Raw genomic sequence first — 25,116 nt, 5'->3', positions numbered from 1 at the left:
GGTGACCTGCCTTTTCATTGGTTCCAGTCTTCTGATTTTTTTTGTCCTTCAACAGAATTTTAAAGTTTTCTTTATATAGGTTTTGTGCATTTTTTTGTGAAATTTATTTCCTAAGCATTGTATTATTTTGTTGTTGTTGTTGAAAGAGAAAATTCTAAACCGTTCCAGAGAAAAAGCAGGTCACCTACAAGTAACAAGAATTATACTGATATCAGACTTCTCAACATGAAACTGGATGTAATGTAACAATGAGTAGTATTTTCAAAAGACCTAAGGACAAAAACTTTTCAAATTCTAGAATGTTTAATGTATCTTAACTACTATTAAAACGTGACTGTGAATTAAAAATATTGTTAGGCAACCCCTGGCTGGTGTAGCTCAGCGGATTGAGCACGGGCCTGCGAACCACACAACCATGGTTCGATTCCCAGCCAGGGTACATGCCTGGGTTGCAGGCCAGTTCCCAGCAGGGGACCTGTGAGAGGCAACCACACATTGGTATTTCTCTTCCTCTCTGCTTCCCTTCCCTTCCCCTCTAAAGATAAATAAAGAAAACCTTTAAAAAATATTGTTAGGCACATAAATTCTCAAAAATTACCATATCAGGATCTCCTTCAAAACCATTTAACATTATTTTCTTTTCTTCTTTTCTTAAGTAGTTTATTTTTGTTGTATTTTTCCATTAGCATTTACCCCCCATCCCCTGCCCTTGTCCACCTTCACCCATGCAATCCCTGCAATCCCCACACTCTCATCGGTGTCCACGAGTCCTTTTTCTTTTTCCCTTGATCCCTCTCTCCCCTAACCCCCACCCCTGCAAGCTGTCAGCGTGCTCTCTTTGAGTGTCTTTTGCTTCTTAGTTCAGTTTGTTCAGTAGATTACATACATGAATGAAATCATACAGTACTTGTTTTTCACTGACTGGCTTATTTCACTCAGCATAATGTTCTTAGTGGTTGCTCTTAGCATTACAATTAGCATTTTAATTTAAAATAAGCTGATTTGGGTAAATATTAATTTCAATAGTTCACAAAATTTTGCTCCAACATACTCCCTTCTCTTCCTCCTCCTTTGTGCTAGTATTGCCATACAAATTATATCTTTGTACATTACAAGCCCTCTGCTAGCCTTTTAAAAGTTCTTATTACAGTATAGTTTTATATTTATTGCTTTATGCAGTTGTTATTAAGTCAGATGGGAGAAAAAGAATTATACCAAAATATATTTATACTGTCTTTTGTATTTATCTATATAGTTACCTTTACTAGTGTTCCTTATTTCTCCATGTATATTCAAGTTACTGTCTAATGTCATTTTATTTCAGCCTGAAGGACTCCTTTTAGTATTTCTGAGCAGGTCTGCTAGTGACAAGTTCTCTGTTTTTGTTTACTTAGAAATATCTTACTTTCACCTTTGTTTTTGAAAAAGAGTTTTGCTAGGTATCAAGTTCTTAATTGACAGTCTGTGTCTTTCAACACTTTGAAGATACCATTTCACTGTCTTCTGCTTTGATCATTTCTGCTAAGTCAGCTGTGGTCCTGCTGAGGCTCCCTAACACATGATAAATGGTTGCTGCTTTCCTCTTGCTGCTTTCAAGATTTCGTCTGTCTTTGACTTTCGCCAGTTGGACTATGATATTATTTTGAATTATTCTAGTTGGAGTTTCAGCCTCTGGGATGAATACATTGTTTTCATCAAATTTGGGACGTTTTTAGTCATAATTTTTTCAAATTTTTTTATCCTTCCTATTTTTCTTGTCCTTCTGGATCTCCTATTAGCTGTATATTGGCCTGCTTTCTGGTTTCCTGCAGGTCTGCACGGCTCTGTTCATTTTTCTTTATCCCTTTCCTTAGACTGGATAATCTCTGTTAATCTATCTTCAAGTTTGCTGAGTCTTCCTTCTGATGGCCCAAATACATTACTGAGCCCCTTTAGTGAAGTTTTCATTTCAGTAGTTGTACTTTTCAACTCCAGAATTTCCATTTTCTTTTTTGCAATTTTTATTTATTTTTGTTAATATTCTCTATTTGGTGAGACATTGTTGTCATAATTTCCTAGACATGGTACCCTTCAGTTTTTAAAAATGTATTTCTAATAGTTGATTTCAAGTCTTTGTCTAATAAGTCTTCCACATCTGTGCCACCTCAGAGATATTTTCTCCTCACTATTTATTTTACAGGCTATGCAGCATACTTTTATGTTTCTTTGTGTATTTTGTAAATGTCAAAATTTAAGATTTAACACGATACATTGTAACAACTTGAAATCAGATTCTCTCTCCTCAAGTTTGTTGTTATTGCCATTTTTTATTATTGGTTTTCTTGTTATTTGTTTAATGACTTCTCTGGATTAACTCTATAGAGTCTATATTACATGCAGTGATGAGCCCTTGAGTTCTCTGCTAGCCTTTTTTTTTCCATGTTCTTATTTTTAAGTCTGGTTTCTAGGGTTCATTCCTAGTTCAGTATAATTTAGTGGTGAGTCCGTGATTGGTCTGAACTTTCCTTAAATGCCTTGTCTGTGTGTCTTTTACCCTTTAACAAGGGAAACTATGTCTGAAGACATACATTCAACTTCAGGCAGTTTGAATGCCTGAACAGCCTTAGCTTTCACTTGCTGAGTGCCCGGGTCCTAGAGGTCAGCCAGAGCTGAGTGTCTGGGGCCTTCTTTCCAGGGTGTTTCCCAAGCTTGCATATGTGTGCAGCCTTCTAGATCCCCAAGAATATGTTGGAGCTTTTCACAATTCCCTGTGGTTTTCTAGTTCTTCAGGGCTTACTTTCAGACTTTTGTTTTTGGCCAGGTTCTTGTTTGCTCCAACCAAAACCACAGCCTTAGACAGCTTAGATATTGCCAGCAGATTACTATTTTTTTTTTTGGTAATGCCCTAGGGCTAGTTCCTCTACTCACCTCCTCCGCCCTCCACTATGAGCAGCTGCTAATTTGAACAAATATTGACTGTGCTCTAGGATGGGGCTTTTAACATAGCTCCAGACGAGGTCAGTGTTCTCCCATTAGCTCTGAGACTGCTGACTGTTCATGGCTACTAGGTCACCAGAAAGGGGAGGGAGAGGGGACGGGAATAGGCCCAAGTTAAAATCCCACAGACACCACTGTCTTACTGAAGTTCAGTACTTTTCTTGGACAGATGATTTTCATTTCATTCAGTGGCTTTGATACATTTCCAGAGTTCTGAAATGTTTGATTTACATTGTTTTGCCAGCATCTTTGTTGTTTTCATGGGAGAGTGGTTCACCAAGACCAGAAGTTGATCTCTCTTGAAAGTATTTTAAAAACAGAGGGACCTCAATAAGATGGGAGAGGAGTCCCGGATGAAGCAATGAGGCATGCAAAGTAAATAGGAGAGCCTGTCTTAGAAAAGTGTGATGTTACCTACATTAGCAATGCTTCTGTCCTGAAAAGTCATGTGCGCTGCAGACAGCTCAGAAGTAAAGTCAGGGAGTGAAAGCAGGGCTGCGGAAGGAGAGGGGGGAACTGACGGAGGAGGAGGACTGGGGGTTATGGAAGTTGCCTAGGGCACCTGTCCCGTCTAAAGAAACACACAGATCTGTTAAGCTTAAGAAATTGACAGAGGGAAGGATAAAGATAAGTAAGGGTCATGATAAGTTAGGTTAACTACGAGAACAGTGTAAATGAAATATACTATTTTTGATAGATTAATTGGATCTCGTGAATGGAAAGTGGAAAATTCAAACATTTCATTTGAAGAAAGGAAGTTTCAAACTATTCCAAAGATGGAAAGGAGTAGAAACAAAGCACAGTACCAGTAAATGGAAAACACAAAATAAGGTAGAGGAAAGAAGAGTTGAACAACATTAATAAGTATGAATGTGATGAATTAAACTCAGAAATCAACAAAATGCAATATCATATTGTTAGAAAGAGATCATTTAAGCAAAATTGGAAAAGAAAAGGTTAAAAATTGATACATTAAAAATAGAACTTCAGGGTAATAATTTTAGCATCAGAAGAAAAATGAATTTAGGGTGAAAAATAACATAAGCAACAAATTAGAAATATTATATAATAATAAGGAAAAATAAATAAAAAATCATGACAATCCTAAACATACATGCATTCAGCAATGTAGCCTCAAATATATATAAAGCAACAAACAGCTAAAATGTGGGAAATGGATATATCTCAGATTATAATTGGAGATTTTAGCACAACTCTTTCAGAATATGATACATCAAGCAAACCAAAAAATAGCAGGATAGAATATTTGACTAATACAATTAATAATCCTGTACTAAAATATGTGCACATACATACACCTATTAATACCTAACAAAGGAAATCTCCACAAATCAAAAAGAACAATTGCAAACCATAATAAAATAAAGTTAGAATTCAATGAAAAGAGAACACTTAAAAATCCCATACTTCTGGGAAAAAATTGAACTACCTTTGGGCTAACAAGAAAATGACAAGGGGAAATATGAAATACTGCAAACTGAATTACAATTCCAAAGTTTGTGCTGAATTTCAGTGTCAAAATGTACACTAAAACAATCCATAAGGGAAATTAAAAACTTTGACTACATATGCTGGAAAACTAGAAACACTGAGAACAGAAGAGCTAAGTGTGTCACTCAAGAAGTAAAAATGAAAATAAAAAGAACAACAGAGTGAACTCATGAAAGTAAGAAGGAAGTAAGTAACAGAATGCAGAAGTGAAAAAAGAGAACAAAAAATAGATCAAATGTACAACACTAAAAACAGGTCCTTTGAAAACACTAAACACAAACCTCTGATAAGCACAAGTAAGCAAAAAAGACTGTGTTTAACTGAGTTTGGGCTGTTCTCGCTCATACTTCTCAGCTTACGGCTTCAAGGTGGCTGTTTCTCCTCTGAAGAAAGGGGAAGAGGAGGAGGTGGAGCCTGCATCTGCCAAGGTTTTTGCTTTGAACTATAGTGGTAATGGTAATTGTAAAGTGCAGATTTCCTCATGCAAGGAGTCTGGGAAGGTAGCCTTTTGGCTTGACTACAGTGGCCAGGAATGCAATTTGGGTAGAGAGAGAAGAATGGGTATTGATTGGGTAGGCAAGCAGCAGTTTCTGCCTCAACAACTGTACACCAATGCATTTGAAAACTTGGGTAAAAGCGTAAATTTTCAGAAAAAATGTAAAATGTCATATGAATAGATTGAAAACAGTATAAACACTCATATATTATGTTTTCTTGTGTACAAGAAAACTCGTTCCACTAGCCTCCAGGCACAACCAGTTTTACCATTTGTTGAACAGATAAGCCTTATTTTAATAGTGTTTTGCCATAAAATAGTTAATATGAAAATACTAGTGTAATCATAATAACAAAACTGGTAAAGAAAGTGAAAGAAAACAAAGTGAACATTAATAAAAAAAGCCTTTAAAAAAATGGCCAGCTAAGTCCAACAGCACATTTCTTAAAACATAATTTACTGGGATCAAGTAGAGTTTATATAAGAATTTATGTTATTTAAAAATAAAAATTAAAAAAAGTATATGAAGCCCTGGCTGGTGTAGCTCAGTGGATTGAGCACGGGCCTGTGAACCACACAATCGCCGTTCGATTCCCAGGCAGGGCACATGCCTGGGTTGCAGGCCAGTTCCCAGCAGGGGACTCATGAGAGGCAACCATACATTGACATTTCTCTCCTTCTCTCCTTCCCTTCCCCTCTAAAAGATAAATAAATAAAATATTTTTAAAAATTAAAAAAATAAAAAAGTATATGAATGTAAAATTCTCCATCCAAATGGACTAGAGAAGAAAAATCACGTGATCTCAACAGATGCAAGAAACTCTTTTTTAAAAAAAAATGTTTTATTTATCCATTTATTTTTATTTTTTAAGTAATACATTCATATGATTGGTTACTTTATTTATTTTTTTAAGATTTTTAATTTTTATTTTTTATTATTTTTATTTATTTATCTTAGAGGGGAAGGGAAGGAGAGAGAGAGAGAGAAATATCAATGTATGGTTGCCTCTCATGCGTCCCTTGCCAGGAACCGGGAACTGGCCTGCAACCCAGGCATGTGCCCTGACTGGGAATCGAACCAGCAATGCTTTGGTTGGCAGGCCCGTGCTCAATCCACTGAGCTACACCAGCCAGGGCAGAAACTCTTAATAAAGTTTAAGATGAAAATGTTATGAAAACTAGGAAGAAATGAGAACTTCTTTTGCTAAATAAAACCTTCAGCAAACATTATATTTAAAACTTTAGATGCGTCTTTTTGAGGTTTGGACAACGCCTCACCGCTACCACTGAGTGTGGTGGTAGAAATGCTCGCTGACGCACGAAGACAGTGAGCATCACCAACACCAACGCCCACAACAAAAGGTTCAAGCTAGACCTGCCTCTTTCATTGTTAAAAACTGTAATTGTGGTTAGATACACACAATATAAAATTTATCAACTTAGTGTATTTTAAAGTGTATAGTTCAGTAGTGTTAAGTACATTTATATTGTTGTGCAGCCAATCTCCAGAATTCTTTTTTGTCTTGTAAAAGTAAAACCGTGTATCTATGAAACTCCTTCCCATTCCCCTGCCCCAGCCCCCAGCAACCACCACTCTGCTTTCTCCCTGAATCTGGGAGCCGCATGCATGCGAGTGAAATCATGTGCATGTGAGTGAAATCATGTGCATGTGAGTGAAATCATATGCATGTGAGTGAAATCATACAGTGTTTGTCTTTTTGCGACTAACTTATTTCATGTAGCATGATGTTCTCAAGGTTCATCCATGTTGGAGCATGTGATGGAATTTCCTCCCTTTTTAAGGCTTAATAATGTTCCATTCTATGTATAAATCACATTTGTTGATCCATTTATCTGTTGGTGGACACTTGGGTGTTCCTATGTTTTACCTATTATAAGTGATGCTGCTATGAACATGGGCTTACAAATATCTCTTCCAGACCCTGCTTTCAATTTTGGGGGATATATACCCAGAAGTGGTATTACTGGGTCTTATGGTAGTTCTATTTTCAATTTTCTTAGGTACCACCATGTTTTTCCATAGTGGGCACACCATTTTTCATTTCCTCGAACAGTGCACAAGGGTTCCAATTCTCCACATCTTTGTCAACATTTGTTATTTTCTGGGTTTTTTTTTTTCTGTTACTGGCCATGCTGATGGGTATGAGTTGGTATCTCATTGTGGTTTTGGTTTGCATTTCCCTGATAATTAGTAATGTGGAGCATCTTTTTTTTTAAGATTTTATTTATTTATCTTTTTGAGAGGAAGGGAAGGAGAGAAGGAGAGAAATATCAATGTATGGTTCCCTCTCATGAGTCCCCTGCTGGGAACTGGCCTGCAACCCAGGCATGTGCCCTGACTGGGAATTGAACCGTGATCGTGTGGTTCACAGGCCCGCGCTCAATCCACTGAGCTACACCAGCCAGGGCTAGAGCACCTTTTTTTTTAAAAAAAGATTTTATTAATTTATTTATTTTTAGAGAGAGGGGAAGGTAGGGAGAGAGGGAGAGAAACATCAATGTGTGGTTGCCTCTTGCACGCTCCCTACTGGAGACCTGGCCTGCAACTCAGGCATGTACCCTAGACCAGGAATTGAACCAGAGACGCTTTGCTTCACAGGCTGGTACTCAACCTACTGAGCCACACCAGCCAGGGCTGGAGAATCTTTTTATGTGTCTGTTGGCCACTTCTATGTCTTCTTTGGAGAAAATTCTATTCAAGTCCTTGGCCTATTTTAAATGTTGAATTGTTTGGTTTTTGTTGTTAAGTTGTAGGAGTTCTTTATATATTCTGGGTAGTAACCCCTTGGCAAATGTGTGATCTGCAAACATTTTCTCCTGTTTCGTAGGCTTCCTTTTGCCCTGTTGTGTCCTTTGATGTTCGACCTGTCTCTATGCAGTCTTTGTCCCCAACCCCTGAAGCCTATCCCTCACTTCTGTTGGCAGTGGTCGTGCAGGTGGTGGCACCCCCGTGTGAGTGTAGTAGTGGCACTTGGTGGCTCTTCTCTCCCAGGCTGTCCTTACTTAGAGTTCTTTGGTTTCAATGAGACAAAGATTTCTGGGCAACAATTAACGAAGCATGAACAAAGAAGAGTTATTTTAAAAAATATTTTGATTTCTAAATGCTCCTGTAGTCCCTACCCAAACAAAGCTAAGTGAAATTTAGATATTACCCACACCACCTCTGGCCCTCTATGGAAGGCAAGATTTCTTCAAATGTTAAAATCTCGAGTTGGTTTTTGTCATTGCTGAGTTGGGTCGGCTCACTAGACTCAGGGACAAACGCAGCCCGATGTGTTTGCTGCCGACAGGGGGTCTCGGAGGCAAGGCGGGAAGCTGTTGTGAAGGGAACTCAGCTCTTTCTCACAACTTTCCTTGAGAAATGGGGCCCTGGCAGCATCCATTCCCAGCTTGCTGACTTCATTTAGGGCAGGTTTGGTGGCTTCTTATGTAATCTACCCACTGTGGGCAAGTTTCTCACTATCCTCCAACAAGAACCTAGAAAGCCAGTCAGTACAGCCTCCACACAACAGCACGGGTTAGACGCTCTCCTTCCCAGAAGTACAGCTTCTTTTCTGGGAAAAGGACACACAGATTTTAATGTAATTTGCCAAGAAAAGTTGAAGGACTGTTCGTTGATGCTATCTGCTTCCGGAGAAAAGGAAGACATTGTAATGTGGTGATATGAGACGGTGTCAGGATTTTCTTGAAGGTCCCGTGACAAACTCTCTCATTCTTTTCCTTTGGTAACGAAGCCCAGTGAACGCCTGGTCCCTGCAGGCACCTGGACGTTAATTGGTGAGACTCATGTAGTCCGTGCTGGGAGGGGATGGGGGCCGAGGAGCAGGAGGTGAAGATCCGTGAAACTGATGTGGTTAGTGTGGCTCTGACGCCGTGTGGCCTATCAGCTCTGGGGAACTCCTGTGCAACACACAGTCATCTCTCCTGTTTCTTTTGTGCTTGAACTGACTCCTATCCACACTGACCAAGACCAAGGCAGCATTAGGGTAGCCTGTCTGCTCAGGGAGAAATGCCTGGAGCTGTGCTGGGCTGGTGCAGCCACTGGCACCTATGCGGTTTACTGGCCAAGTCTGGTGCAGACCCTGCAGCTCTTCCTTTTACCCAGGCCCCTCTCCTGGGCACACTTCCTGCCTCTCACACAAAGCCAGCTCAGCAACTGGCACCCGATCCATGGGTTTTTCTGGCATTCCAGGCTCCAAGGGCTAAAGGGTCTTCAAGTGGCCAGCCTCATCCCTAGACGGAGCTTTAGAAAGGGCACCAAACCAGGTTTGGTGAAAAAAGCCACTGGGGAGTTTTTCCAGTGTGTTTGGTGCCTCCTGGTGGACAGTATCCAAACTGCTGGTGGAGCCCCTCTCCCTTCTTGTTCCGGCTTGCTCTCAGAAACCCTCTTCAGCCCCGTCTTATGGCCTTCCACCCCATGTGGAGGTAGAAAATGGCTTTTCAGGCCCGAGAGGTTACCCTCATTCCCTTCAAAGGGCCAAGGGGATGCAGGAATCCAAGGCTGCGGCCTGTGATGGTTGACATGAGCTAAGCTGTGTGGAAGGAGTAAAAGGTTGGATGCCACCAGGAATGAGTTCCCCACACAGAAGGTGTCTGCCTAGACCACCCCATTCCACCACAGATCCCACGCTGGAGCCCCTGCCCACAGGCCTGCAGTTCCAGTCCCCACAGACTGACCCCCTGGTCCATCCCATTATCCCTGGGGCCCTGCTGTGAGGTTGGGCAGGGCTAGGAACTCTCTCCCTAGAGACAGCTGAGGCTTGGGGCTCAGTGTGGCCACGCTACACACCAGACCAAGGGCTTAGTGCCAGGCTCAGGGAAGGACGTGAACAGTCACTCAATCCCTGGTCATCCTTGGGGTTCCAGGATGCCGTGCTATTCTGCCCAGTGGGGAGGGCCGAGGCTGAGAGACTGTGGCAGCGTGAGGGTAGCCTGCCTCCTCCAGAAGAAACACCTGTGGCTGTGCAGAGACAGGAATTGTGTCTCAGTTGAGCAGCACCGGCTGGCAAGGTCAGAGGCCAAGGCCCTTGCTTCTCAGACTTGGAAGCTGAGACCCAGTGGGGTAAGTGATTTGCTCCAGGGGTCATATCTTAAACTTACTCTATAGCAGAAGACACCTCACCAAATCACGATCCTATCACAGATCGCAGGCTCCCAGGATAGAAAAGCACTTTGGTCCAGTCCAACCTCACATCTCCAAGCTATTCCCCGACCCAGCTCGGAAGGAGAGACGAGTTTCATAAAGGTGGCTGCGAAAAGCCTCTAGATGTTGGGCACACCTTCTGTTCTTCCCCACGTCACGAGCGTCACCAAACAGTGACAGTCAGCAACCACAGGAAGGGAGCCAGCAGGACTAGGAGGACTGTTTCTTGCTGTGCTGTCAGTTTTATGATTTTTGCACTGGTTGTCTGTCATTCTGAATTCTGCTATTTCTACAGAATTTCTCCCTCATCATATTAACTGAAAATTGTAAAATCGTCTATGAACCTTGATTCCGCCTTCTTCCTTAACTCTCCACCTCATTGTCCAATCAAAAGCCAACGGCTATATTATTGATTCCACCTCTAAAACTCCTTTGCGTACCGTGTTAGTCTTTTCGGGCTACCATAGCAAAACACTACAGGCTGGATGGTTTGAACGACCGGCATTTATTTTCTCAGCGTTCTGGAGGCTAGAAGTCCATAATCAAGGTGCTAACAAATTCAGTTTGTGGCGAGACCTCTCTTCCTGGCTTATAGACATCTGCCTTCTCACTGGTCCTCATGTGGCCCTTCTTCCATACACTGGAGGTTGGGAGCTGAGGGCGGGCGTGGAGAGAGAGAGAGAGAGAATGAGCTCTCTCCGGTGTATCCTCCTTCTCCTTCTTTTATAAAGACCCCAATCTTAATGGATTAGGGCCACACACTTATGACCTCTTTTAACCCCAATTATCTCCTAAAGGCCCTACCAAATATCGGAGGTCAGGGCTTCAACGTATGAATTTGGAGGGGACACAATTCAGTCCATAGCACATACATTATCTTGTCATTAGATCCTCACACGCTTTTGAGATGCAGCCCCTTCCTGCCCAGACAGTTGCCACAGTCTGTCCAAGACCAACATCCCAGCCCCCGGGAGCTCCCCTAATGCAGAACCGTTGTTCACAACGCAGCTGGCAAGAGAGTCAAAAGCTATCAGTGCCTCTCCGCTGGCTGGGAAAACCTTCACTTCCTGGCAGCAGTGTGATATCTGGAGGAAGGACATGGGATTTGCCATGTTGAGACCTGGGTCTGAGCCACGCTCCACCACCTAATGAATAGGTATGACCCTGACCAACTAAGTCAGTTACCCTCCTGCACCTCAGTGTCCCCTGCTGTACAATGAGCAGACAAGCGTTACCGCACGCAGGTGTGAGGCACAGAGAGGGAGGGGACAGTTTCAACCTGTGTGAGTTCCCTTTCTCTTGGGGTGACATGGAGGGTATCTACAGTCTGATCCCAACCCATATCTCCAACGTTATTTTCTGTGACTCCTCATGCAACACCCACGAGCGGACTGACTGAGTCACCCCCACCGCGTCCCTGTCTCTGACCAGCGCTCACTCCCCTGCTGGGAAGAGCCTTTCCACTCGTCAGAATCAGTGTGAACACAGACATCGAGAGGACAGGCTCAAACAGACCTGGTTTTGAATTTTAACCTTTCTGAACCTAGTTATTTCACCTGTGAAGTAAGTGGATGCACTGACTGACCGAGACAAGCTTTGTTAAGTTCTTAGCAGGGATACCCAGGATTCTTGCCAGTTTGGGTGCGGGAGCCCAGATTTGTCACTGGGCACTGACTCTGCTCAGTTGACAAGGTCACACCCAAAATTACCAACATTGGTGTTTTCCAAAGTCTATTGTAGGGGCTACTGGTTCTGCAAGACAGTGGTCGGCGTTACCTGGAAGAAGCTGTGACACTGGACATTCAAGCAGAGTTACAGGCCCCACAGCGCTAACAGGTTTGTTGACGATGGGCTTTTCAGAGCCTTTACCTGCTAATGCATATTGTAATTTTCTAAAAAGTGACAATAATGTACATCCTTTTCAAAAGTGGTTACCATGGAATTTTTTTTAATAGCCCTCATCCCCACCTCCACTGTGATTAAATGTTGTACAAAACTCATTTGGGAAATAATGGTTTAAGTAAACCTGAGAATAAATGTTAATGACTCATTCAATATTTACTTTCCTCTTAGCTGGAACCAAGATATGTTAGAACTTGATGTTTCTGATAGTCATGAGCTGAGAGCTAAACATTTATTTAATTTTTATTTTATGGAGCTTAACTGACCTACTCGAAGCCTGTCTTTACGTCTCAGTTGCTTCTTCAGTATGCACGTTACTTCGTCCTCATCCCCTCCAGGGCGTCTTCTGGACACCCCAGCCCTCGACCACTGCCCCCGCCCCAGACTGCATGGAGTACTCGCTGCCTGACCGTTAGCTTGTCCTGTCTTGTTCTGTTTGTGTACACCTGTTTGGTGAGAATTTCTGGCTGGCCTTTGCCCCTGGTTCCTGGGAGGCAGCCTCGAAATCCTTGGCATTTTTCCATGTTTTAAGAGTGTCTCTGTTTGGGCCTCTCAGACCACACCTGTGTGTGTGAACTCAGTCGCTCAGAATGGGGGCTGGCCACGTCAGAAAGATCAACCACGTGGCAGGAATCTGGGACTTTGAACCACATGACGCCCTGACAGCCTGCTTCCTGGGGAGGAGAAGAGGACTGAAGATAGAGTCCCAGGCCAACGACTCAACGAGTCATGCCTATGTAATGAGGCCCCAGTAAAAACCAGAGACACCAAAGCTTGGTGAGTCTCCCTGGTTGGAAATACCCCATCAATGGTCACACATCAGTGTGCTGAATGTGGGCCGCACTCTGACTCCCAGGGAGGGGACATGACACTTCACATTTGGGACGTCCCAGACCTCCCCGTCTGCAACTCTTCTTCTGGCTGGTTCTGACCTGTGTCCTCTGGCTATAATAAAATTGTAGTCCTAAGTACAGTGCTTTCCCGAATTCTGTGAATGGCTCCAGTGAATTTTGAACCTGAGGGGGAAGTTGGAACCTCCATATCTGTGGCCAGTCAGTCAGAGCAGGGGTGTCTGACTGAGGACAGTTGGGTGCCCATAAGCTGTAGAGTGTGTCCTGACTCCGCAGTGGGTGTCAGAAGTCACTGCAATTCTACTGCGTGAAAGAAGTCACACATAAAAGAGTACATGTCATAGTCTTTAAAAATGCAAACTACTACAGGCACAGGGTGGGCAAAAGTAGGTTTACCGTTGTTTGTGTGGAAAAGACATGCAGGTTATGATGATCACAATAGTTTTATTAACGTAAAAGAATGTCACTCACAGCTGTAAAACTACTTTTTCCTACCCTCGTATAGTGACAGAAGGCAGACCAGCAGCTGTCTAGGACTAGGGTGGAGGGTGGGGGAAAGGAGGGATTACAAAGGGGCAGCGGGAAATTTGGGGGGGTGATGTATTTCTTCACTATGTTGATTTTCATGATGGTTTCATGGGTATATAAACATGTTAAAATGTATCAAATTAAACAATTTAAACATGTGCAGTATGTTATATGTCAATAATATATCAATAAAGCTAATTTTTTAAGAAAGTTCAGTGCAGTCCTCACCTGTCATGACCCTTTCTAGAACCTTTCATGGTTTATTCAGAGTCTACTGAATCAAAATCTTCCATGATCTGGTCCTAAGCTACCTTTCCCAGCCCTGCCTTTCAGCATTGCCCCACACAAATCCTTTGCCACCACCAAACGGTTTTTCTTGCTATTCTCCAAGTAGACCCCACACTTCTCACCTTTGTAACTTGGCTCATGCTGTTCCCTCTGCCTAGAACCTGAAGTTCCTACCCTTTCTCTACCTATTAGGTTTACCATCCTTTATGCTTAGCTTACCCGTAATTCCACAAAACCTTTCTTGAGTTCCTGAGTCAGAAAGGATCCATAGAGCTTTCTTTTGTGAGGCGTTTTCCAGCGTCCTGTGTTTCCTTGTGTGTGTGCGTGAACAGCAGTTAGCCTCCCGGTTAGACTATTAGCTTCCTGAGGGTGGGGGCTGCTCATCTTCTTCACTCCTATTTTCCATGACAAGTCACATAATCGTCTACAGTGGAGGCTGGTCAACTAGTAAATAGCCTAAAACACAAGTTTCTCAGCATCCTTCTCATAATTTTTTTAGATCCTTAAACTGTCATATCGCTCAACCTCCTCTTCCACATCATGCTCCTCTTTCTCCTCTTCTCCTTCTTCCAACTAAATCACACTCCCTTTCTTAACTTTTTTCTTAAGCCAAGTCCTGTTCCTCATCCTCTTGTTTATGTTAGGGGGCCACATATGTGTTTGTATTTTAGCATTACTGTATGTCTGTCTACATAGTAAATACTATCTACTTTCCAGTAAATTTCAAGTGATAGCCGCCTTAAATCTTAGTATTTAAGTTTCCATCTTTCGTCCAATTTCATGGCCATAGAGCATAAAGTTTCAGGTTTCAATCCCTGGCTGGTGTAGCTCAGCGCATTGAGCGCGGGCTGCGAACCAAAGCGTCTCCGGTTCAATTCCCAGCCAGGACACACGCCTGGGTTGCAGGCCAGGTCCCCAGTGGGGGCCACATGAGGCAACCACATATGGATGTTTCTCTCCCTCTCTTTCTCCCTCACTTCCCTTCTGTATACAAATAAATAACATAAAATAAAGTTTCAGGTTTCACCAGGCTGGATCTGAATCCCAATGCTGCCACCCACGAGCTGTGTGACCTCAAGCAGTTTATTAGCTGTCAGTTTTGTCACCTGTAAATTGGAGATGGTAGAAGGCTACAGCCTGAAATGCTGTGAGGACTAAATAAGCTAGTGTACATGAAGTGTTTGGGAAAGTGTCTAACATACAGGAGCCACTCAATAGCTAGTACTCTCTTCACTGAATGCTAAGAAGGGCCCAGAAGGGCTGGAAAGGGTAACCAGGTGGATCTGTGCTGGGCTAGCCACACAGAATCACTTGGAGACACCATTAACACTACAGATTCTGGGCTGCACCTGAGAGACCCTGATGGATCCCAGAAACCTATGTTTTTTAAATGATCCTCAGGTGACTTGAGTGGCCAACCTGGTGTAGAATTCAGCACAGCAGAAAATGCACTGAATTTGGGGTGAGGAGGGGTTTTTGCCCGTGACCCCATGTATGACTTCTTCGAGACTTCATCTTCTTGTTTGTGAAATGAAGCTCACAAACTTGACTTACGTGGATTCCTAGGGTTGCTGTGGGAAGCCAAGTGGCTAAAGTCGTTTCTGCAGGAAGCAGGCCTGCTGTGCAGAAAGGAACTCAGGCTTTGAGACAGGCCCGAACGCAACTGCCACTTCTGAGACTGTGCTGAGACATTGCCAGCCCTGTCTTCTCTCTAACAGGACCTTGATTTTGCCTGGGGTGTAAATGTGCCCAGTGGAAAACACTCCACCTCCCGCACTGCTTTGCAGTTGAGGGTGGCCATGTGATGCGGTTCACTCCAATCTGCCAAGGATTTCCATGAAGGTTTTTGTTTTCCTGGTATAGGTATTCAATCCTGTTGTTCCCCTTGCCCTCTTCTTCCTGCCTGGAATGTGGATGAGAGGCTTGGAGTTGCAGCAGCCATCTTGTTATAAGTGACCAAATATGGAAGGCCTAGAACCTGAGGATGATGGCAAAGAGCTGAAGAGATTTAGGTCCCCAGAGGCATCACTAAGCAGCTGTACTGGCTCTGGACTGCCTACCCCTAGACTTCTTATGCGAGACAAGTCAATCCCTAAATTATTTAAGAGGCTATTTTTTTATTGGTTATTTGTACCCTAAAGTTACTTAGGAAGAATAAAAAAAATAAAGTTGCTAAAACCATATCTGATCCAGAGGACATTCATGTGTGCATGTTTCCCTTCTCCAGCTGCGAGACAGTCTCTGCATTTGTAAAATAAGGCCTCTTCTAAGTCCAGTGTCCTATATTGACCTGGTTATAGAACAGAAGAACTGGGCTCTGAGGGCTGGTCCCTGGGATAAAGGGCCATTTCCTGGGCTACGGTGGGGGGGGGGCGCGGAGCTGGTGACTAGGCACAGGTGCAGTGTGGGCTGCCCGTAGCATGTGGACCCTACAGAGGCCACCCCATTCTAATCAAAGCAGATGCAAGCAATGTCCACGTGCTCCCGAGAGGTGAAGTGTGCAACACTGGAGTCCAAAGGACACCAAATCACCTTTGCTCTGACGAAAGCATGGAGATGATTCTAAGGATACTTTCCCTGGAGACACGCATACCTGTAAGAATGAAAACCTATCAACTTCCACCCCTCTCCCCTGGACACAATTTACATTTGTCATCACATTCTCCTATTAGAAACTTAGGTACGTGGGTAGGAGCGTGGGCACCTGTGTATCAGTGGAGTGAGAGACAAAACAGTTTCGGTTTTCATTACAATTCTTGCCTGCCCAAGCATGGCCTTCATAGGATCAAGCTCCTGCCTTTTAGGACCCATAGGAACGTACACGACTCATCAAAGCCCGAGTTCCATCTCCACCTGGGTCGCCACTACAGGTCCCCACTGCTTCCCTGGCCCTGCCAGGGCGATCTGAGCACTCCAGCCACGGCTGAAATCACCAGCACCAGTCAGTGCTAGCAAAGCTCTCACAACCCTTATACACCAAAAAAACAGTGAATGCTGAGAATTTTGTTTTTAGCAAATGTATTTTTCCTCTATTATATTTAAAAAATTGAACTGCAAAAAATGAAGTTCCCTTTTACTATCCAAGTGAAGAAAATCATACAGTGAGATGAACCTGTGGGGCTTCATCATAAAGACGCTTTCTCTCTTTCTTGGTTCCCAGCAGCCCCAGGCAGGACTCAGGGATTTTGTCCTTGGCAGGCTGAGTTTTGTCCAGTGTTCTGGCTCCTTCCCAGGTCAGCACATCCCAACTTTCCCTCAGCCCTTCCAGTTTGAGAGGTCCTCCCTCATGGCCTTCACTAGCCAGTCCCGTTCCACCCCCTGCTCAGAGTCACTTGTGTCACTTGCCTCCATGGTCAGCAACTTCGAGTAGTTGATTTGCTGCTCCTGGGGCAGTCTTGGCCAGATGGACAGGAACAGAATCAGCCAGAGCAACAGCACCACGCAGCTGGCCTGGTAGAGGGCAGCCAGGCTGAAGTGCCCTACCAGGAAGCCCCCCACAAAGCTCCCCAGGCTGGCTCCGCCCCCATAGAAGTGCCCTCCAAACACTGCTCCCAGAGATCTCTCCGTTCTGGGAGTGGCCAGGTCCTCTATGGAAGCCCCCACTGCCCACCACAGAGCCCCGTTGCTGACAGCACTCAGGATCTGAACGGGGAGGGCGGACCACCAGCTCCAGAGGAAAGAGTAGTACAGCAGCTGCCCTGAGAGGCAGCCCAGCCCCAGCCCCACGGTTCCTGCTCTGGACAGTTTCCTAAGCAACGTGGTTTTGAACGGATGAAGCAGAATTTCCCCCAGCAAGCCCAGGGCAACTGAGAAACCCATGACCAGCTCGCTGCTCCCATGGTCCTTCATGTGCCAGAATAGGAAGTTCTGTACCGTGCTGGTGATGGCTCCCATCACAAAGACAGTAGAGGCTAGGAGAATGAGGCGGGGATGGCCCTCTACCAGAGACAGTGCTTTGACGGCTCTGTAGCTGGGCTCCCGCTGCCTGAAGATGGGGACAGGAAAAGCAATGCTCACCAGTAACGCCAGGCTGCTGACCAGCGAGTAGCCATAGAAGTGCACCACACCCGGGGGGCCACTGGTCATCAGGAAGCAGTCCAGCTGCTCCGCCAAGGCTGCGATGCCACACACGCCTGCTGACGCGCCCAGCAGCCTCCAGATCCACAGGTTTCTGTAACGGTCAGTGGCGTCCACAAAATCCAGGTATTCGAAAAGGCTGTCATCCGCCACCTGCTGCAGAGGGGCTGCCAGCAGCTCCCAGAACACCATGAGCCCCAAGGAGAGAACGAAAGTCCATCGTAACCCTTCCCAGGAGAAATCAAGGTCTCCCGAGTTCCCCTCGGCTGCTGACAAGTTGGCTGGACTTCCCAGGGCTGAACCCCCGGCAAGCAAAGGGTGGGCAGTACTGACCCCCTTAAAAGCACCTTCCCAGGGAGTATCTTTCAGCCCTGGGGTGATAGGGTGGAGAACTTCGGGTGTGGTCCTGGCTCCTTCAGCAGAGCCCACCAAGGGTCTGGGCAGACGACTGACAGGTTCTCGGACACTTTCCCGTGGTCCTGTTCTGAAGCCAGAGGCGTCCCCGGTCCCAGCACCGCTCTCGGCTGGGAGGCTGGGGGCCCGCGCCGGGCTGCGCGAGGCCGGTCGGGCGGGGGCGGAGTTCTCGGTGGGCGCGACCTCCGGCGGTGGGATGGAGGGGGTCGCGCCGCGGCTGCCGTTGCAGGAGCGGTACCCCGGGTCTCTGTCCCGCAGCGGCACCAGCGCCATCAGCAGGCTGGCTGCCCCCGAGCCCAGCAGCGAGCCCATCAGAAGCGCCCTCCTGCTTCGGTAGCTTCTGGCCAGGAAGGCGCAGAACGGAGCCCAGAAGGCTGCGATCAGGTGCTTGGTTCCCATGAGGACGCCCACCCAGGGCGCGGCCAAGCCCAGCTGCCTCAGGTAGAGGGTCAGGAACGGGGTCACCGTGGCATCCCGGGCCCCACACACCAGGTGGAAGAGCCGGGCCACTCCCAGCGCCCGGCGGATGTCCCACTGGGGGTTGGCGCTCATGGCTGCCCGGCCCTGCCAGACCCCGGCCGGCCCGCGGAGGGCGCGGCGCCCGGTTCCCAGAGGGAGGGGGGCTCGCGCGGAGGAGCGAGCGGGTCCCACTCCCGCCTCCTGCGGCGCCGCGGTCACCGGGTCAACGACCGCCCCGACCCTACGTCCGGCGTCCGGCGTCCAGCCCGGAAGTGGCCCCACCGCGTGGCGCACCTGGGGGCGGGGCGGGCGCACCTGCGGGCCGCACCTGCCACGTCCCGCGGCCTCCGCGGTCCGGCAGCGCCCGCCCGGCTACCGCCCGCCTCGCCGGCCTTGCGCAGGGGCCGAGGGCCGCGGGACGGGGCGGGCTGTTGGGCGTGGCTCACAAATCCGAGTTGGATTCCTAAACTGCCTCAGGCGAGTCAAACTATCCGGAGGCGGGGAGCGAGAAAGGAAGCCAAGGTTTGAGCTCCCTTCCTCTTCTTCAGGTCTTTACCCAAATGCCCCTTGATGAAGATCACCTCGTTGCTGTCAGCGACCGTCCCTGTCCACGCTCACTGAGCTACCAAGTCCTACCCCCTCCCCAGACGCGCACCTCCCCTTCCGTGCTCCATTTCTATCCACTGCAGGGACTACTGTCCAACACACTACCGGTTTCTATAACACGTGTTAACACGTTTATTGTTTGCCTCCATCCGAATCAAACTTCAGCAAGGCAGCTCTTTTTGGCCCCAGGGCTTAGAGCTGTTTCAATGGATGTGAGCGCCCCTGGAAGGGGTGTGACTGGGTGACACAATCTCCTTCATTTGGGAAGATCCCCAGAGAGGGATGATCAGATCCCCTGACAGCTGAGGGTTGTCTTGGAGTGGCACCCCAGCAGCCCCCATCCTAGCATCCATCCTAGACCCCGAAACAGTGTGTATGTATTGGGCAGTTCTAACCTACATTTAAAGTGGCCAGTTGGGGAGTACGTACTCCAGAGGAGGTCAGCTAACATGGAAGTAAAAGGCCACGCTCCAGACACAGTTAATACGAGCACTTGAACAATCTTAGAACAGCAAAAGGGACTCTGTCAATTAGCATGATCGATACTGGCAACATTTCACTGGTGAAACAGTGGTGTCCAAGTCACATCGATTGGTTCTGGGTTTTTTTGGAGCCATTCGTGCCCTGGTGAACAGAGCCTAAGAATCTAGATATTCCTGCAGAAGCCACACCCTTTGGAATGGTGCCATAGGCTCCAAGATGGTCCAGTACCTAGGCACCGGTCCAGTGAACTTCTGTGCCCAGTTTGTTTAGAGCACCTAATTTGGCTGGAGTGGGGAGGGGAGTCGGGCAGGTGGTGTACGTGTAGCAGAATTTGGTCTACAACTGGCTTTTATTGGGAGCTGGTGGAGAACTTGGTGGGAGAGGAGGCCCAGAGCCCTCCCCAACTGTAACAATTGTTTACTTCAAGAACCTGGTAACGATGAATGCCCGGATTGATGCCAATCAGTTTACATCACCCAGATGGCAGAGAAAAAAATCAAGCCACCTCCAGGTAAACTCATATTCAGTGATATCGGTCACTTCAGCCTTAAAACCAGCTCAGTGACATGGAGGGCTGTCCCTAGTCCCTCTCCTCTCTGGGTTCTGCAGCTTCAGCGGAGGCCCCCACATCCATCTGCTTGTTGGTCTTCATATGAACTGACCTCCACTGAGGGAGGGGCAGGCACTACGCACATTCGTGCCCAATGAGATGCCACTCACAGCTGCACCTCTTCCCTTCTACTGTCAGACCCATTAAGCTTGTTTGCTTTCAACTACCTGAGAAAACCTCACCTGCTTCGCATGCCCCATGAGGCACACGAACTCTAAGGCTGCCCTTGGGCCCATCTACCTAGATACCCCAGGTATCTTCCCCAGATACCCTTCTTACCCTATTCCTCTAGGCAGTGAGAACGTGCTGTGGGGCTTGTCCCCAGGCCCAGGGCAGTGAGGACGAAAGGGAAGAGCCTACCTCACTATTTTTGGATCTTCAACTTTGAAAGGGATTCTTCCACCTCCGCCCCACTCCCAATCCCTCAAGTCAAATCTGTATGTTCTATTACTTCCTCCCCCACCCCACAACTAGTCCTGGGAGTGAGGGAAGTGGTTCTGGGTCACCAGTGTTCCCCATTTTACATGTGGGCAAAAGCCTTCAAACTCAAAAGCCAAGAACTATGTCTCTAATCCCTGTTTCTCAAACTCGCCTACACTCCCACCTCTGTTTGGGAACAGGTCTGTTTAGGAGTGGGGAGGTAGACAGAACACACCAGTAAGTACTTCACAAAACTTGCCTGGCCTGTGGATTCATTAGGTTAGAATAAATACTGCTGCCAACTTCTATTCAAATACAAACATTGCTAGGTGTTAGACAAAAGCAGAAACACTTTAGTGTGTGTTTATTGAATCTGACACTTTCCTCTCACCTGGGAGAGAAGCCTGCCTGGGAGGGGGTTGGGGGGCAGAGGCCTGAGCCAGGGAAGGGAGCAGACTTGGGAGGAGGAGGAGGTGTAGTTGCCTTTGCCTGCTTCCCATTTCCTCCCAGGACACAGGCCCCTGGCCAAAACAGCAGCTGTCACTTTGGTTTTAAGGGCTTGGTGGGAGCTTGAGTGGGAGAGGTGGGAACTGAAAATCAATGAAGGAGCAGACCTTTGTGTGTGCACAGCTGTGCCCCAGGACATCCTTGGGCCTTCGTGTGGGCCCTGCTCCATCAACCCCCACGACCCACCTCCTTCTGCTCTGGGAACTTGCTGGCTCCTGGTTAGGGCTGGAAGCTGTCCAGGGCAGCCCAGCTTTGCTTGGGCCAGTGGTGTGAGTATTCGGGACTGGTAGGGTAGTGTATCCTTCCTCTTGGGCTCGTAGCTCTCAGACTCAGCACTTCCGCTACCCACTCAGGCTCACTGGACGATGCCGGAGAACGTGTTGATGGGCATTAGAAGGGGCTTGGGCTTGGCTCTGGTCCTTTCCATCTCCTGCTGGTGTGAGCTGAGCCAGAGCTCCTTGGACTTCTGGGCCCCGGAACATGGCTCTGGGCAGGGAGCAACCTCAAATCTGTGAGTGGAGAGACCAGCTCAGGAGACCGATCTCAGGGGTCAGATCTGCTGGGGATTTTAAAGGTAGTCCCTTAATTGTAGGGTATAGAGGAAGGGGCAGAGGGCAGAGGAAGCATTAGGACAAGAAAGAGCACGCAGGGCCTAGGGCGAACAACTGGGAGAGGAGGACATGCCTGGATGGGTTACTGTGTGTGCCTTCCTTACCCAAACACACCTTTCCGGGGGGACACCAATAAGGGTCACATGAACTGGGGGTACACACAACTGCCACAGTCGGTCAGCTTGTGTTGAAGGGGCCAGTGCTAGTACCAGGCGCTGGATTAGGAGGGCTTCAGGCTGAGGGTTCATAGAGGAATTTCTGCTACCCAGGGTCAGCCATTCATTTGCCCTTCTTCCTGGATTCCAGTCATAGGGCGTGACCCGAGCTCACACCCACCAAGATACCCGCCTGGCCACAGGATCTGCTTCTGGCAAGGCGAGAGGCAGGAGGTGGTGGGGCTGGCTCCTGTTAGGTGCACCCCGTCGGGCACACAGCCCACGAGGCGGCAGACCCAGCCTCACCTGACCACGTCCCTGAAAGTGCGCCGATTGTCCTTGTCCAGCACCAGCGTCAGCAGCCTCTGGTCCTGGCTCTGGATCTGGATGTTGGCTGCCCGGAAGGCGTTTGTCACTGTCTGCAACAAATAGACAGCTCATGCGTCACCTTTGTGACACATGGCCCTGCCGATTTCTCCTCCCCTGACCTCTGGTGTGTTTCTTCAGTTGGCACATGGGGCCTCTGGCTCTCTTCCTGCACAACCCTAACCCCAACCCTAATCCTAACCCTAGTGATTCAGTGACAGTACCACGGGAACTGCTTCTGAGCTGCTCTCATCGCTGGGGGCCTCAGTGTTTCTGTAGTTCTTTCCTAATCTGTCATCGTTAGTTCTGAACACAACCTGGAACGCTGTGGCTAGTGCTTGCCAGGTCATCAAGTTACCTGGGCACATCCTATATAACAGGCATGTCTGGTGGAATTTTGTAAGTCCTGATCCCAGTTCCATGTTGGATTACATACAAAACCATTTCCCTGGGACAGACAGAGGGTCTAGAAAGGGGCCACCTATCCTCCCCAACCCCCCAAAACTCAGATCAGGCCTTATCAGTTGTAGCGTGGAATTGTCTGGGGTGGGGGCAGATGTAGGTGGAAGGAATCCCCCCTCTGCACAGGGAACCTGGGACAAGGTGTTCCAGCCCCCCGCATCCCAAAGCCCTACTTGGCATCTCTAGAAAGTACCCAGGGCCAAAGGAAAGCAGTCCCCAGGCACCCCTCTAACCTCTGACCTGAGGGGACCACTCTGGGGAGGACCTCTCCCCCTGGGCAGAGGATTGGAGCAGCCTGGGTCACAGGTCAAAGGTTTTCCGAGGGCCTTCCCAGGTCACAGGCCCAGCCCACGTGCAGCATCAAATCAGAGAGTCTGATTTAAATGGTGTGGAGTCCAGCCAGGCATGGGCATTTTAAAATAAGCTCCCTACTGGAGGCATGGCCGAGAGCCACCAGGCCAATCCACCTTCTCATTGCCACAGAGCAGAGCCACTCATGGTGTAAGAGCTCCTGTAGCTGTTGCCCTGGGGCTTTATGGGAGCACAGAGGTGGGGCACCTGATCACTGAGGAGTGGAAAGTTGGGTGGGGTGGAGGACGTGGGGGGAAGGAGGAGAGCATCAGGAAGGCCCTGCAGGGCGAGTTGACACCTGAGTTTCATCTTAAAAGAGAAATGGGAAGTATGAAAGGAAGATGGGGAAAAGGAGGGAAGAATGGGGTTTCAGGCCCAGAAAAGTGCATGGACAAAGGTCCAGGGGCGTGACTGCTGGGACGCTACCAAATACCACCATGTAAAGAGCCTGAAGGGGTGGCCGGAGCTGAGGGTGGGGAGGTAGAGGAAGAAGAGCCACTCTGTGCAACACTGAAGAGTTTTCTGCTCTCTGCCATGGAGAATGGGAATGGCAGAGGGCTTTTCAGCACAAAGTGACACATCCGAGTTCTGTTTTAGAAAAATCACTGGGCAGAGATGTGGGAGGTGGACCTAAGGAGTATGGGAGTGACGTCAGGGGCACCAGCTGGGAGGCTGCTATGTTTGTCCAGGAAAAGGGGACGGATGGAGGTCTGGACCGAGGGTGAACAACTAGTCCTGGTTTGTCCAGGGACTGTCCTCACTTTAGCTCTGAAAGTCCCATGTCCCAGGAAACCCCTTAGTTCTGGCAAAATTGGGATGGTTGGTCAATCTGGCTAGACCTGAAGATGAAGGGAGAGGCTTGAGAGAGAAAGTGCTTGAGAGAGAAAACTGGCAGGACATGGGGGAGCGAAGAGGTGGCACCTGAGATGACAAGGTTTCTGGCAGAGGTGACTTGGCCACAGGATCTGTTTCTGGCAGAGGTGATGGTACCAATAAATGAGAGACAGAAACTGGTGGGGAATAAAACAGCCACTAACACATAAATGGTTCTGATTTGGCCAAGCACTCTTCCATGAGCTTTACAAGTCACACCCATTTAATCCCCGCAACTAGATGAGGTGGGTTATTATCCCCATTTTACAGATAATGAGGCACAGAAAGCTTGAGTGACTTGTTTAAGTCACATGGCTGGGAAATGGCGAAGACACGATCTGAATCTAGTCAGTCTGGCCCCAGAGAGCTCTTAGCTTTAGAAAGCCCTGGCTTTGATTTTGAACATCGTGGGTTTGGGGTATTGAGGGACATCCAGTTCATGCTAACTTAGCTGAACGTAGGAGTCAGAGAGGGGGGGGTGAATGTCGGGGCAGGAGATAGACATTTGGGTGCCCTTAACGGACTGGACTAAAAGTGTGTTCCATAGCCCAAGGGAATGAGGAAAGAAGCGGGCCATGGCCGGAAGTAGAGAACAGTGGCTATTTAAGGAACTGGTTAATGAAGAAGAGTACAAGGAGAGAGGCCAGGAAGCAGCAGTCAGACAGGCAGAGGCAGAACGAGAAAGTGGTGTCTCAGAATTCACGGATTTAGGGAGTTCAGAGACTCGGAGAGCAGGGCTTCAGTTCTAGTGGTGAAAGTCTTTCAAAATTGATCAAAGGAATGGAAAACTGGGGAAATGTCTATGCAGTGTTGCAAGCCAGCTCTATTAGAGTGTGATATATAAATGCAACTTCAAATATGAATGTTTTAATTTTAAAGGTGGTACATATAACTTCCAAATTACTAGCGGGGGAACAGTAAGTGAACAAAACCTGAGCCCAGAGACATGTACAAAACAGCAAAAAGCATTTAAAAAAATCCAGAGAGTACAACATAAAATGGCAG

The 25,116-nt window shown here is 47.3% G+C and overlaps 2 protein-coding genes across 5 annotated transcripts in view; both read right to left on the bottom strand.

Annotated features, from left to right (window-relative positions):
* Positions 1-893: 893 nt before the first annotated feature.
* Positions 894-18,946, bottom strand: MFSD6L (major facilitator superfamily domain containing 6 like). Of its 2 annotated transcripts, XR_005063942.1 has the most exons (2): positions 16,818-18,946; positions 894-906 (listed from the first exon to the last, which is right to left on the bottom strand). XR_005063942.1 is itself a non-coding variant. In XM_037028235.1 (1 exon), exon 1 carries the CDS (start codon positions 18,758-18,760, stop codon positions 16,973-16,975), a length of 1,788 nt encoding a protein of 595 aa, XP_036884130.1. In that variant the 5' UTR covers positions 18,761-18,946; the 3' UTR covers positions 16,770-16,972. The 2 variants fall into 2 exon arrangements, 1 of the variants encoding a protein (XP_036884130.1); XM_037028235.1 differs by lacking the exon at positions 894-906 and having other exon boundaries at positions 16,770-18,946.
* Positions 18,947-21,118: 2,172 nt separating this feature from the next.
* The window catches only part of PIK3R6 (phosphoinositide-3-kinase regulatory subunit 6), a 50,517-nt gene continuing 46,519 nt past the window's right edge, over positions 21,119-25,116 (bottom strand). For all 3 annotated transcript variants that reach the window (XM_037028258.1, XM_037028259.1, XM_037028260.1), the window contains 2 exons: positions 22,366-22,478; positions 21,119-21,802 (listed from right to left, as the gene is read on the bottom strand). In XM_037028258.1, coding sequence (XP_036884153.1) covers positions 21,649-21,802; positions 22,366-22,478 — 267 coding nt within the window. In that variant the 3' untranslated portion in view covers positions 21,119-21,648. The remainder of the gene's footprint in view (positions 21,803-22,365; positions 22,479-25,116) is intronic.

This window comes from Sturnira hondurensis, unplaced genomic scaffold (genome assembly GCF_014824575.4).
Source record: "Sturnira hondurensis isolate 20B ecotype Veracruz unplaced genomic scaffold, ASM1482457v3 Scaffold0019835, whole genome shotgun sequence".
Lineage (NCBI taxonomy): Eukaryota > Metazoa > Chordata > Mammalia > Chiroptera > Phyllostomidae > Sturnira > Sturnira hondurensis.
This window is presented reverse-complemented; position numbering and strand designations above follow the sequence as displayed.